Source organism: Haliaeetus leucocephalus, unplaced genomic scaffold (assembly GCF_000737465.1).
Source record: "Haliaeetus leucocephalus isolate CR32 unplaced genomic scaffold, Haliaeetus_leucocephalus-4.0 Scaffold228, whole genome shotgun sequence".
In the NCBI taxonomy this organism is placed as follows: Eukaryota; Metazoa; Chordata; class Aves; order Accipitriformes; family Accipitridae; genus Haliaeetus; species Haliaeetus leucocephalus.
The window spans coordinates 8,082,342-8,096,916 of record NW_010972664.1 but is presented as its reverse complement, the minus strand read 5'-3'; the positions used below and the strand labels follow the sequence as shown (position 1 = coordinate 8,096,916).

General features: G+C 48.6%; 2 protein-coding genes across 2 annotated transcripts in view; one reads left to right on the top strand and one right to left on the bottom strand.

The window, feature by feature from the left end:
• The window catches only part of IGSF3 (immunoglobulin superfamily, member 3), a 69,153-nt gene extending 67,198 nt beyond the window's left edge, over positions 1–1,955 (top strand). The window contains exons 8-9 of the mRNA XM_010567252.1: positions 533–964; positions 1,705–1,955. Coding sequence (XP_010565554.1) covers positions 533–964; positions 1,705–1,955 — 683 coding nt within the window. The remainder of the gene's footprint in view (positions 1–532; positions 965–1,704) is intronic.
• A 4,132-nt stretch (positions 1,956–6,087) lies between these two features.
• On the bottom strand, positions 6,088–14,317 carry ADPRH (ADP-ribosylarginine hydrolase). The gene is made up of 3 exons (XM_010567251.1): positions 14,002–14,317; positions 7,255–7,615; positions 6,088–6,475 (listed from the first exon to the last, which is right to left on the bottom strand). The coding sequence occupies exons 1-3, from the start codon at positions 14,297–14,299 to the stop codon at positions 6,088–6,090; spliced, it is 1,047 nt and encodes a 348-aa protein (XP_010565553.1). The 5' UTR covers positions 14,300–14,317.
• Positions 14,318–14,575: the final 258 nt, after the last annotated feature.

Below are 14,575 nucleotides of genomic sequence, written 5' to 3'. Positions count from 1 at the left end.
TCCATGGAGGAACTTCTTACCTAAATAACTTCTCAAATTGCTGGAAAAAATCCTCTCCTCTTCTGTCATACTGATTTTCAAGTCCTTTGAGCACTCTTGAAGAAATAAAAAATAAGCATGAGTGCAATGCTCTTTGTACCGGTAGCTGGGAAGTAGTAGTACATTGCTCCTCAGCGCATGCATCAAACCTTGGTATTTCCTGCCGTGTTCTTGCAGCACATCTGGATGAGCTGCAGCAGCTTTCTCCTTTCACATGCATGCCCGTTAGTTGGTGCGAGGGTCCGCACTGGCAGGGCGGTAGCACGGCACTCACAGCCAGCTCCCGTTGGACCCTGTGCCGGGCGGCGTGCAGTGAGGTGAGGATGCCGAGCCTGCAGGGTTGACCACAGAGGTACTTGTGGGACTTGGCAGGCCTTGTCAAGCCTTTGGGTTTCGCCCAGCACCAGGGCTGTGACAGTCTTTGTGCCGGGGCAGGGTGCCTTTGGTAGTAGCATTTTGCTCAGTGCTCACCGCTCCCCTTTTGTCATCTCAGATCCCACCTTGCAGGTGGACACAGCCACCGCCAACCTCACAGTGCAGGAGAAGGAGTCCTTCCCACTGGACTGCAGCATTCTGTCCCGCTCCAGCCCAGAGTCCCACTTTGCGGTGACATGGTACAACCTGCGGGCCAAAGAGGCGGGCAGCCGCGCGGAGGAGGACGAGGAAGAGGAGGAGGAGAGGGAGGCGGTGCTGAGCGTGGGCCCCGATGCCGTCTTCAGCCCCGAGGCCGGTCGCTGGGAGGGCCGCCTGCGCTTCCAGAGGCTCTCGGCGGTGCTCTTCCGGCTGACGGTGCTGCAGGCCGGCGGTGCTGACACCGGCAACTACTCGTGCCACGTGGAGGAGTGGCTGGCGGACCCCAACGGCCTGTGGTACCGGCTGGCAGAAGAGGAGTCGGGGACAGTCGCCGTTCACGTGCAGGATGCAGGTGAGAAGAGGCGACGACCCTCTTGGGGGCATGGCCCTGGCATCCCCCGCGTCTTTGGTTCAACCAAGATAAAAGGCCGAGTGAGTGGGACTAGGTCTCGCCTGCGCCAGGGCAAGTCTGTGGTGCCGGCGCTTCTCCAGCCAGTTTGATGGCTTGTAGCCCAGCTCTTGCTTGGGCTTGAGCATCCACGCTGCACTTAGCTCTGCCCCACAGCACTTACTGCCTGCTGTCTCTGGAGTCAGTGGGGGCCCCCCACTGGGGTTTAACCTTCCCATTTGGGAAACACCCTGGAAGCTGGCTTAGCTCTGCACAGCAGTGCAGGCTGTGGCGCAAGGGTCTCCTCCCAGCAGCTCCTGAACACATCGGATGGTTTAGAGGCCCCAGAGATAACAGAGGTCATGAGAGTTTTGTGGGCCCTTAAGGGAGATGCCCTGGGGTGCTGCCTATGTGTACCACCGCTGAGGGAATCAATGCTTTGCAAGGCTTCCCCACTTCATAAGATACCGTAAAATCTGCACCAGGGAGGACTCTCTCTAGCACTCATTAAACTCTTGGGGGGATAAAGCTGAAACACGCCCTGCAATAACTTTCTTCTGCTGCTCTGTTTTCCAATACTGGTGTTTTTCTCAGTGCCCCACCTCCTGCATTGACACAGATCAATGAGCATGTTTCCAAAGAAGTTTGTAGGCCCTGCGTTGCAGAGAAGCCATGAAATGTGACTGTCCTGTGTCTCTTTCCAGGCTCCACCCTGCAGTCTGTCATCTGCTCCAACGACGCCCTCTTCTATTTTGTGTTCTTCTACCCCTTCCCCATCTTCGGCATCTTGATCATCACCATCCTCCTGGTGCGGTTCAAGAGCCGAAACTCCAGCAAGAACTCGGAGGGCAAGAACGGGGTCCCCTTGCTGTGGATCAAAGAGCCTCACCTCAACTACTCTCCCACTTGCCTTGAGCCGCCGGTCCTCAGCATCCACCCAGGAACCATGGACTAAAGAGGCAGAAGCATCTGGGGGGACGTGCAGCAAGAGAGAGAAGTAGAGACACACCAGGAACCCGGAGAAACAGAGTGGGTTTTGTTGTTCTTGTTTCATTTCTTTCAATGTCTGTGCTCTGACATGGCAGCTGAGCTCTGTGGAGCACCCAGCCAGCAGAGATGGGAAGGTCCGAGGCTTCCTCCAGCGCCTGTGGGAACGCACCCCCTCACCCCAATGGACAGAGGGTCCCTGCGCTTGCTGTATATAGCAGATGTTCCTCTCGGATTAATTTTGCTCCCATCAGTTGCTGTCTTTTGGGCCATTACTTTTTCGTTGTCATTTCTTTTTCGGTCACTCAAAGAACTGTAGGCTTCCCCTGCCCTCCACACAGTGAGGAGTTCCCAGGGGGTGTTTGGTCCTGGGACGATCTCTTTGGAAGTAAATGTTATGTGTTTTCCAAAACAGACTGGTTTTCCTCCTCGGACTCGGTGCCATGGTGAAGAAGGTCTTTTCCCGAGGTGTGCTGAGCTAGCTCCTCCCTCTTCCAAAACAGATAAAGCTGGGTCCACCTCTGGAGGGGCTAGCTGGGCTATCGGGAGGTCCACCTCAAAGACTGGCTGTAGCCTCAGCATCTTCTTGCCTCCATCTTACTGTTCTTTCAGGAGGGAGCAATTCACCTTTTGGGAACGTTCACAGGTCTTGGAGAGACTGAATATTTGGTGCGCTTGCGGTCAGGACAAAAGCAATTTAGTTTGTCTCCAGGAACTGAAGGGGGGGATGGAGGGAGGACACCTGAAAGCCCTGACTTTGTTGGTAGCAAAGAGGGTCCTTGTACGGTCCAGCTTCCCAGAGTCGTGCTCCTCCCTGGTGTCCATGCTGCCACCTCTGATGAGGCGGGTCCCCTCTGTGCCCCAGTCGCGTGGGGACGGGTGGCTGGATCCAGTCTCTGAAGACTTCAACATGACCAAAGTAATGACTCTAGGAAGGGGAAAAGGGGAAGCTCCATGGGTTGGGTTCACGGCCCCTGGATGGTTCAGCCAAGGTTCAAGCCCAATTACAGGCATGCCACACAGCGGGGACATGCAGTTCACCACCATGTGTCACGAGTTTCCCTGTGGCTTGCACTACTTCCCAGCGCAAGCTTGGACAAGGCAAGGAGCCTGCACCGCTTCGGCACCCTGGGGGCTTCCCTGCCCCCATGGACCAAGAGAAATCTTCCCCTGCGTGTGTTCGTGCATCTGCTGGTTTTCGTTTCTGGGGCTTTAGGAGGAGAAACCATTTCTCCATAAGCTCCCCCTCCTGGCAAAGTCACCTGCTCTTGTCCTAGGCAGTCGCTGTGGCAGGAAATGCTGTTCTTTCTGTGAAAGATATGGCTCTCGTGAACCAAACCAGGGCTCTAGCCGTGTGGAGCACCTGAGCTCCCATACCCTGTAATGCCAAGTACCCCTGCCCTGTCCTGTGGAGGAAACCGCCTCCTCCCCCATAACGCCCTAAGCGTTATGTCTGGCGGAAGAAAATATTTGCCAAAAATGGCCTTTTGTTGTCTTCCTTGATGTCTTCCTGGCAAATCCGGCCATTTGTTTTTTGCAGTATGGCTGAAGCCAACAGGGGTGGATGGGCACAGCTGCAAGACCACCCTGCCTTGTGTGAGAGAGGTGCCATACCCACAGCCGCCGTCCTTTTCAGGAGGGTTGGACTGCTCTTTGTGAAGAGAAGGGGACCTCAGCAGATGCTCTGTAGCACTTGTCAGTTAGACCCTGATGCCTTGATGTTTCAGAGGTGGCAAAGCCTCAGGTGGGAGATCGGCACCGCGCATCCTCTCCCAGCTGGGAGAGGACCCAGATAGCCATGGACCATCCCGTGCCAGGGTGTTCGAAGTCAGCCACCTCTGCTTCTCCACCAGAACGGCATTGGTTTCTTCTTCCGCTGGGAAGCCCAAATTTTACTCCTCCCTCTGCAAAGTCTGCCTCCTTGGAACATAACTGCTTACTGGCCCCAGCATATGCATAATATCACACTCATATATATATATATATATATGTATCAGACTCCCACACACTTGTGTTCCCGTTCTGGATAAGGCGTCTGCAAAGAGAGGAGTGGGATGAGAAGTGAATGGGAATGAAGAACCTAGGTGCAAAGAGCAGCAACTGCAGCCAGTGGGTATTGTTTCGTAAATGTAGTATCTCCTGTACATACTGCTCCCGGGCAGGAACTGCAACTCATTTCAGCTTTAAAGGAAAAAAGAGAAAATGAAGTCGGTGGGAGCCGTTCTTTCCTGGGAGAGTACTGTGCTGCATACAAGCCACATTCCTTCTCGACAGTGTGTCTGCCCGAGAGCAGGGTTCTGCTGGACGGCTGTCTCATGGCCCCCTCCCCCTGGCTGGAACGGGTCTCTTCCCAGCCCAGCGGTTCCTACACTGAGCCCAGGCTTTTCCGGGAAGTCTCCCCCACGGTGGTCCCTGAATCTACCTTGCCGGTGACATTTCTCCATTGCTCTGGCGTGTTGCCCAGTCTCAAACTTATGTTTTTATAAGGCAGACTCTTCCTGTAATGAGTTTTAACACGAAGCTTTTCAAACCACTCTCTCTGCTGTAACTTTCTGTAACGAACCCGAGAAGAGAGACACCCTATCCATGCATGATGTGGAAAAATGTTTGGGATTTTTTTAAAAAAAAACACAACAAAAACTTTGTACTATGTTGCACTAAAACATGTTTTATACAACACACCTGAGAGCTGTAGTAAACTGTGTTGAAATTGTGAATCCTATTGCTGCTGGTTTTTGTCAGATTTGGGCTTTATGCTTTTATGTGCACTCCCTGCATAAAGGTGTGCTAAACTCCCATGTTTAGGCAGCCTCTCCCACCACCCCTGTTCCCTGATGCATTAACTCTCCTTCCGGCCCAGTAGCGCATCTCCTCTCTCTTGCAGGCTGGAGCTTGCAGACACCTTGCACCCTCTGGCTCTTCATACTTCTCCTTCCCATCCCTCAGTTCATCCCATAATAGAACATAACATTTAAGAGAGGCACATCAGGTCTATTTATTGAATGGGATACACTGTTCTTGAAATTGCTCTGAAAATAGTAAGGAAGTACTTCGCTGTGTCATAGTCTGGATTTGAAGAAAAAAACCCCCCACTTTATGGAATTATCCATAGCAAATGGTAAGCAAATGATCTTTAGTAACCTTGATGTAAGCAGAAGAATATAGTTCACTACAGAAGTTGCTTAAGTTGATGTAAAATGCAACCTGTTAATTCTCATTACCCACTTCTACCTTGAATAATGGTTTGGTCAGTAGTCTTGAACTCCCACATTGACCGAAATAGGGAAGTAGCGCGATACATTCTTACCTGTATAGCAAAAGTGCTGTGACATTGTGCAAGATGCACTGCTGACGCAGCCGTAAGGTTGGGTTTGGGGTTTTTTCCACATTGATTTAAAACAAAAAATATCCTTTGCTAAAATTGTATGAGAAAACTCTGTTGTCCCCAGACACAGCTGTTTGCCCCCTGCCCCGCTGCCCCCAGGAGGTCAATCTGCTATAGCCCCTGTGCTAAGGAGCAGAGGTTTTAGCTCTACAAATGCTCAGTCCTATATGGCAAGTGGTGTCCCTGGCATTCCCTGTTGACAGTACCAGGCAGTGAGCAGCTTTGCTGGGAGGTATCGCTGCCAGTCAATGGACAATCCCTGCAGTCAGGCATGCGTCCCTGACCCCCTCTGGCGTGCTCGTAAGGGCAGGATCCTGGCTTGGGGCTGCTTGAGTGGGTTTTGCTGCCTGTCCTGCTGCTGGAGCATGGCTAGCAATGCTGCAGCGGGTGCTCCTGCTCCCTTCGAGGCCCAGACAATGTGCAGCCGCCATGCAGCAGAGGAGGGATGTCTCACGGCTTGGCTGCTTGAGGGACCATTGTGTGCTCCCATCAAACCACCTTGTAATTGCTCCCCCTCACCCACAAACCCCTAACTGCTAGCTCTGAAATGGCCTCCCTGGTGAAGCCAACACACACAAACAGAAAAAGGAGGTCTGGCTCTGGCTTACGTTTGTAAGCCAGTGGGTTCACAAACTGACTTTGCAAAACCTTGAGTGAGCAAGGGGCGGCAGGTGTGGTAAGCGCACCCCTGGGGGGCCCTGCCCCCCCCCCCCGCCTAGGCGATGCGGTACAAGTCCTTGGCCACCTGCTCCAGGCGGTCCCTGTACTCCAGGTGGGCATAGAGGGAGGCGGGGACCCCGCGGAAGCCGTGCATGGCCCCCCACCAGCAAGCCGCAATGGTGGCGGTGGAGTCACTGTCCCCTCCGTGGAAGAAAGCCCGGTGAGCCAGCTCTTCCCAGGAGTCCCCTGCGCCCAGCAGTGCGTCGTAGGCGATCATGGGGGCGTCGTGCCCGCTGCTGCCCCCCCAGCCGTTGTAGCTGAGGGAGGTGTAGAACGAGTCTCTCTCTTCCACGCCATACTTGGGAGGGAAGGTGGGCGGCGAGACCCCACCTGATATGCCTCTCTCCGCCAGGTATTTTTCCCATTGCTCTTCAAAGTAATGCCTGCAAAACAGGAGACAGGATGGAGGGGCTGTAAGAGATATCCCATGGCAGAAGCATATACCTGAGCTGTCCGCAGACATGCCGGGTGCCAGCTGAAAACATGCTACATCAAAAGCTCGGAGAGATGGCTCAACAAAATGGTAAGTGTCTCCCATTTCTCAAACTACGGACATGATTTACAGTAAGAGGCACAAGGACGTGTTTCAGTGAGTTAGATTTCCCCTCCCTCCAGCCACATGGGAGAAGGCAGCCCAGCACCTGCTGCTGTCGCACTGCACAGGAATCACAAGGCTCAGAGCGAGAACTGAGTCATCCTCCCAAATTCAGAGTACCTCTACCCCTGTCTGTTTGTGCCCCTGTGCACAGAGCCTCACTGAATCTGCAGCCAGATTTGGTTATAACTTTCAAACTGAGCTCAGCCCTAAGCCTGGTGCTGTTTCCCAGCCCTGCTTCCCATCTTTCATCAGGTCACAGTTGCTTGAGATGACAAGTCTAGGTACCTCATACTGGATCCAAAAAATGTTACAACTACATGACCCAAACACAGTTTGCCTCTTTTTTTTTTTTTCTTTTTTTTTTTTTTTTTTTTTTTAAATAAGTTTGAGGTATTTTTCCCCTGGGGGACTTCAAAGACTTTCTGAACTGATTCGATCCCATAGCAGGCATGTGCTGCTCTAGTTTACCAAAATGTGATTACTGAAGCTTAAGTATAAACAGAGCTCACCCTCTTGTACGTGAGGTTTATTTTAACAAAACCCAGTGCTGGGAGTGCAGCTCACCATTGCCCCATGTTCTCCTCCACGAAGAAGCCAGTGTCCCGCACATAGGCTTTTGCCCGTGGCAGTACCTCCAGCAGTCCCTTCCCCCAGGCTGGGGGGGGCACGCCGTTCACTGCAAAAGCTGTGAAGAGGGCCGAAGCCAGGGACCCCAGGTAACCAGTAGGATGGTGGTGGGTCATTCGGCCACTCTCGATGCTGACTTGTACTAGGATGTCCAGCTCAGCAGGGTGACAGAAACACAGCCCAATGCACATGGAGCGCATGGCGGCCCCGCAGCCTCCTGCCCGTGGGCTGAACGGGATCCTCCAGCCATCTGGCCGCTCCGGATCCAGCTTCAGCACATTTTCCTTACATGTGGCACCTGGAGAGGAGTGGCAGAGCCCAAGAAAGAAAAGAAATAAACAGAAACATGCATCAGTAGGACATAGGGTCACATAGCTTGAGAAGCAAGAAAAGACAGGCAAGGTAATGGGGAAGGAAGCATTACTCTGCATAAGGGATATGAGCTTCCCGTTAAAAGCATCAGTTGTCTGCTCACATACGTATCCTGCCTTAAGTTGCTGGTGCATCCTGCATACTCCCAAGTAGACCTGAAAATTCCTGTTTGTGAAAATAATTTAGAAGTCTAGAGGGGGTAAGAAACACTCCACTGCTGATTTATTTACATTGTTTATATTTACATTTCATGATATTTATTTAATAACTTACTTATAAAATATATATACTATATATATTAGGTATATTATGTACACATATATCTAGATAGACAGATATATAAATAGAACCTAAAAGGAGGTTTGGAGGATCCCTGACCCAAGGCAAGGCTAAGTACCTCTGCTTTTTTAGTTGTTTAGCCTCTTTACACAACATTTAAAGGCAGAGACCCCACAAGCTCCCCAGGAATCTTTCCCACTGCCTCACCGATAGGAAATGTTTTCCAGATCTCCCTTGCTGCAGTTCAAGTTTATCAGAAAGCAATGAATGTAGTTATCTCCTTCACCACAACATGTCTGCATAACTGGCTTTACTACTGTACTCCTCTTCAGTAAGCTGAAGAACCAGTGTACTAGGTGAGACCAAAGGTTTGTCCAGCCTACCAGCTCATCTTCAAACACAGCCACTAACACAGAACTACAAAAAGACTACAAAAAAGGAGGTAAGTACAATATTTCCCCAAGAGGGCCCGCCTGGCTTCCAGCAGACAGAGGAGCACAGCCTGCCTGAATGAGAAGATGGATCCAAAGTGGTGTGTTCAATAAGCCCCAGCAGACCTAGCCACCATGAGCTGTTCTCCTTCGCTTGAACCCATGCATGCCTTCAGACTCCCTGTACATCCCATGGTAGCCACGATTTTGTTATGCAAAGCATTTCCTTTTGTTTTAAACTGCCATTTGACAATTTTCTTAAATTCCCCTCTAACTGTTACATTACAAGAAATAATGACTTTTCATGCTCCACTCAATTCAAGATTGTATATACTTTGTCCCTCTTCCTCAGGCTTCTCCTGCTCTGAGCTGACACCCTAGTCCAATTTTGCCTCACTTCTGGTGGGAAGCCACACCATAACTCCCCCATGCCCACCTCCATCTCTTTCATAGTTCTGCTATTTACTTTTTAAAGAAAATACTCCGCTTCTTCCAGTGCTGCTGCTTCAGAAATTCACTTGTTAGTCCAGCACATTCATAGGATAAAGCCAACTCCACACACACAACCAAATTTCAGAGCCCAGCCAGCTTCCCCAGCTAAGACCGTGAAACATGTTTTGAGAGCTACGCCCAAATGCTTGTGTGCAAGGAAGAGGTAACAGGTTTGAAACATTACATTTTCTTTGATTCTCTTCTCCCTTGCCTTTTTCTCCTAGTCTTCTGTCCTGGCCAAATCTGAAATACTTCTTTTCCAGCAAGAAAGATAAATCAAGGGCAGGTTTCAAGCAACTTCATTTAAGTTTTAATGTGTTGGACAATGGCAAAAGTGGACTCAAAAGACTATAGTCTTCTAACCACAGCGTGCCCAGTCCTCTCTCACACATAAGGTAACAGCAGCAGTTCGCATCTTCACACACCCAAAATTAGACCATTGCTCCTGTACTTTGCTGCCTAACTGGGACAGGTAGCTGATAAACTTGCAGATGCTCTGTTACTTTGAAAGTCAAACTAAATACAATCGAGTAGCAAGCAAGAAGCCTGGTCAAGAAACTTCACCTAATTCTACAATTCAATTACCTTTGGTGCAATTCAATCACCATGTTCTGGGACCTTGCTAATCGCAGCTAGGTACTGCACTAAGTACTCTGCAGAGCTCTTCACTTCTGTACTTTCACATATATGCTTGGGCAGTAGGATTTGGTATATGGCAGTCTATTTGACCTGCACATGGCATTTACAGCACCCTTATAACTGAAATACCTCCATATCCAAGCACAGCTTTAAGACTGGCTTCTGGACATACGCTAAAAATAAATAATGGCTGGCTGCTGCCGGGAATAAGCTCACGTGCTGGTCTAAGTGTCCTCAGTGTCTTTCTTTTCCAACAGCATTGTTACATTATAGGCTTATTAGATCAGTGCAGGTTACAGCCCTCCGTGCAGTGTGAACAGGTGGACCAGCTCCCCATGAATGGTTGTCTCAGGCTGAAAAAGCAGCTCAGTCCTGTAGCTGTGGGGCTATTTGCCCTGCACAAGCCTGTCACTGAAATCAACTTTGAGAATGGAAGTGACCTATGCAAGTCTCCCACACTGGAAAAAATGAGTTGCGATCAGCGCAGCCCACAATGTCAGGCCACTTTAGTTCCCATGAATTGCCTACAGTTTAACCCAGGCATGAACCAGACCTGCTATTTCACCAGCTTCCTCCATGCATGCTGTGCTGGCACACCATCTGCTCGCCACTGTCACACCCTTCCCAGTAGATGAGACCTGCTGGTTTTGCGGTGCCACACAGCCAGCCAACTGCTGGATCTATCCACATGTTCCTTACGCATCCTTCTTCCCAGTGATTTACAGAGTGAAAATTGCAGGGCCATGTTTCTCTGCTGGAAGAAGCAGCAGGCAGAGCATTTGGTCTAGGCAGCACCAGGCTCTGTGAGGACTGAGCGCCACCAACCTCTAACTGAACTGCCTGGGAGTTTGTTTTTGTGATGCCTCAAAGCGGGAACGTGTTCAGGCCTCTAAATCTGCTTTTCATGTAGTTTATTAATTCAGTGCTGGCTGCTACGTATCAAAATCATTAAGAGGGATACCAGTGTAATTTCCAACTTCATGATGATTAACAGAAAATTGAGGCATTTTTTCAAAAATCTGACTATACTAAGCATTGCACTTACCACCTCTAACAGGACATTAAAAACATCTCAAACAAAGCTACGTTTTTAAAAAGCTGTGCTGATTACCCTATTCATGTATTCCTGGTAAAACAGACCTTCTGCCAGGAAGACAAGGGGAAGGGGAGAGAGCAAAGAGAGTAAGGTAGCTTAAAATCAAAATTTGCATAACAAAAGCAAAATGAACTCAGTAATCTTGTGGAACTTTGAGAAAGACATTTCTTCAGGACATGTTTGGGCAGATTGAGACCAGGCAACTCAGTCCTTGATAAAAAATGAGATTGTTCTTGCATTAACTGTAGTCAAAAGAAAATGAGGAACATGACAAGGCTTAAACTGTAAAGAAAGACTGGTTATTTTGCAATACAATTTGCTTGCAGCTTTAAGTCTGTGCATGTTACTTTAGGAGATGACTACTGATAACCTGCAAATGGAAAAAATTGTGTAAAACAGTATACAACAGCTAAGACTTGTGATTTATGTAGTATTACAAGTTTTATCCTCATGCTTCTAAACAGTTAAAATACTAAAACATTTGAAAGCTGATTTAGGAAGACTAACCTGAAATCATGTTGTCAGGTCTTTTTTTAAAAACAGGTTTAAAAAAACCAAAAACTGCTGTAGGAGTTTTTGAATCAGGAAGTTCTGATTTGGAAATCTACCAAATCCTGGTTAGGAATCCTTTGTACTAAGAGTAAGAAACTAAAAGTAACCTGAGGAGGGTACTGGTCTAAGGAAAGAATACAAGCAAAAAGCAGTGTGTGAAGAAAGACAACCTGAAAAAGTTTCGAGCACAACTGGATGCTATTTCTGGAATAGGCTTCCACCCCACTTATTTAGACTCTTAATGAGCACAGATAATAACAGTTGTTTGGGATCAATCAATACACATAAAAAAAGTGAGTTAAAACGACCACATAGTGGTAAATAGTTCCACATGGAGAGAACTTGGACCGAAAGACAGAGTTCTGAAGCAGAAGGTTTCCTGGAGAGCTGTGGAGGCAGATGTAGTTGTACCATGAAAAAAGAAGTATGTCCATGCTTGTGTCCCTTAATTAATTGGCTTCGTTATCTGCAAAGAACAATGAATTTTTGGGGCTGCAGCACATCACAAATAGCAATAATGGATGTAGGGATGAACCTGCCATTGAATTAAAACAGTGAGTTCTCTCCTGGGGCTGCATACTTAAGAGACCCTGCTGTGGCCATCTGATGACTCATAACATTGTGGGAATCCCTTTGTTACTGTGGGTTTTGGTTTTCAGGCCTGGACTCCCTTGTGTGGGCGAGCAATGTGACTTTCCCCCACTGTTCTGGGGGAATCTCTTCTCTGTTGGGTGAAAGCTGCAGCAGCAACTTTCCATTCTCAACCTTAAGGGCTGCAATTCCCCAGTGAGTACTTACTTTGGCCAGAACAGCATCACCTTGGGTTATGTTCTCAGTTAAAATCCATTTACTCTGAATGGCTGAAAGAAATTATTGATATGCAACTTCCATCATTAGGATTTATCAATATAGCGTGGAGACTCCAGGCTGCAGGCAGCTTTTCAGGATGTGGATTAGGTATTACCTTTGGTAGTACCTCAGTGGGCATTAAACTGTTAAGTGTCAGTATTTAAGCTCTCCAGAGCTGAGTGCCTTTCCTGCAGCTGCAGCAGAAACACTCCAGGACACTGTTGCAAGAGCATCCTCAACAGACCTCAATTTTTTCCATGTTACTTTCCCCACTTCCCCCAAAATGTTACAAGTGTCCATGGAAGTTGCATTTCTTTGTTTACCTAGGTAACTTGACCTTTCCTTGTCACTCTGATTAGTGTCCATAGCAAATTTACTTCAAAATTCTTCACTTCTAAATGGGAACTCCTTTGGGGCATAGTGCAGCTCAGTTATTCACAGGACTGCAGCAGGTGTGCTATAGCCTTAGCTATGAATTACTAACATTTAAATTTTAGGTTCTTCTCCTTTTCATCTCAGCTTTTAGTCACTACACTTAGCTAGCTGAGGCAAAAATAGCTTCCAGGTGCTGTCTTGCTGCCAGCTGTGGTTAGTCCACCTTGGCAGACCCCATCAGCTGGTGGAACTATAAGATGGTCCATTGCCAAAACAGCAGCAAGTCTCTCGGAAGTTTAACCTGCTGAGTTCTGCTATCCTGGCAAGCATCATTACCCCTTCCTAAATATTTTATTAATTAGGCTACTCCAACAACTGAGACTATCTGTGTTAAAGAATACTGATAGTTTAGTTCTTCACAGGAGGAAGAAGGTAGGAGGTCACTGTGGAAAGGTAAGCGGAATAAATTCCTGCTCAAGTTTCCAACCTGGCGTACCTTGGAAATGCACAGCTCTGTCACACCATGCTCAGTGGCCCTAAGAAAGCAATGCAGGATTTGGCCTTTCCCATGTTTAATGTCAAGCCAGAAAATTCCTTATATATTCTGGCCACTCCAGATAGGCATGTCTAGGCAATTTCTTTTCGATGTATAAGCTTTGCATAGGATTGCTGAATGTAAGTGTTTCCTGGATACTTCATGCTGCCTGCACTAGTCAAATTAGAGGCCCAGCCTCAGCAGCTCCAATTTAAGTTTAATTCAAGCATCGAGAAGAGGCTGGGCCATAAGTGCAGAGACAGACGGGGTCCTCAGGGAAGAGTTGGGTCAGCAGGCCTGGGTGAACTAGGAACTAGAGGAATATGTCATATACGGCTTGGCTGCTGCAGCCTGCCAAGCGCCCTTCCTGAATACTGTGACACACTGCCAGTCCCAGCTGCCTGTGACGCAAACTCAGCACCATTGTGTCTATGCGGAGAAAAGAGAGATAATGGAAGTACAGGGTTCAGAAAAGGCAATTGTGGCCTGACTGTCCTGTCACAGAAAATAGACATGCAGAGCTAGCCAGAAGTAGACTTGGGGTTTAATAAACTTAATTATTCCAAGCAAGGATCTTTGTGCCTTCAAATATATTTTATGTGTAATTTACTGCATTTCCTACGAGAAGTTCTGTATTAATTCTCTGTTTAAATGTGTTGCTTTAACACAGCATCTTAGGGTGTGCATTATACATGGTTGAATTTGTGTTTTTCATCCACTGAGTGTAGGAAAAGGCACATCCCCAGCACAAATGCCAGCACCTTCCCCCAAGTTCAAGGCCAGGCCTCAAACATGCCTGTAAGAATGTTTTGTAAATGTGGGCAAAACAGTATCTTTTTCATCTCGTTCAGAGAAGCCCAAACCACTTCAGCTTGCCTTATTCTGTTCTCTTTAGTTCCTCCTGAAACAGGTACTGGGTGTGGAAAACTTTTGCCGTTACATGAAATACAGTTAACACCATAAACAGACAAAAGCAGAGCCAGGGCCTCAGCAACAAGCTGCAGGAAAGGGAGAGATGTTAGTGAGAGGACAGCCCTGCCCAGACAGTATTACAGAGGGGTTACCTGGAGCTCGGCCTTTCATGTCATTCATGCATTCCTTGTAGTTCTTTGCAATCAGGGAATAGAGATGTGCTAAACTTGGGTTTTTCCCGGCAGCTACCAGGGCTTCGGCCGTGGCCAAGTGCATCACTGTATCATCGCTGACTTTCCAACCGTGGATGCTGAAGTTGCCGAGTCCCCCCATCTCCGCCAGCTCCTTGTGGATGGCTGGGCCACTCTGCAGGAACTCCCATTGCCCATTGTAATAGCCCAGCGTGTCACCAACTGCGCTCAGCACCATCGACGCCACATAGTTTTCCATTGCCTTAGGACACAATTTTTTCCCCCAGACTGCTTCAATGCAGAAAATGCTGTGAAAAAAAAGACAGGGAGATTGAAAATAGAATCTTTCCCAGCTCAGTACAAGCCTCTACTGCAAAGCTCCAGCAGGCTGGATACCCAGCCTAGCACCTGCGTGTCCCTCAGATGATGTATTTCTTCAAAGCACGTGCTTCCCTCTGGACCCCTGGCCACGTGCACCCACCGGTGGGTAAGGGCATGGCAGCTCTCGGGCAGCCCAGCCCTGGGCCAGGGCAGC

Coding starts and splice junctions, on each gene's coding strand:
- ADPRH (XM_010567251.1), bottom strand. CDS start 14,299: ATGGAAAACTATGTGGCGTCGATGGTGCTGAGCGCAGTTGGTGACACG. Junction 7,616..14,001: donor CATGAAAGGCCGAGCTCCAG/GTAACCCCTCTG, acceptor ACTCCTCTCCAG/GTGCCACATGTAAGGAAAAT. Junction 6,476..7,254: donor GAGGAGAACATGGGGCAATG/GTGAGCTGCACT, acceptor CCTGTTTTGCAG/GCATTACTTTGAAGAGCAAT.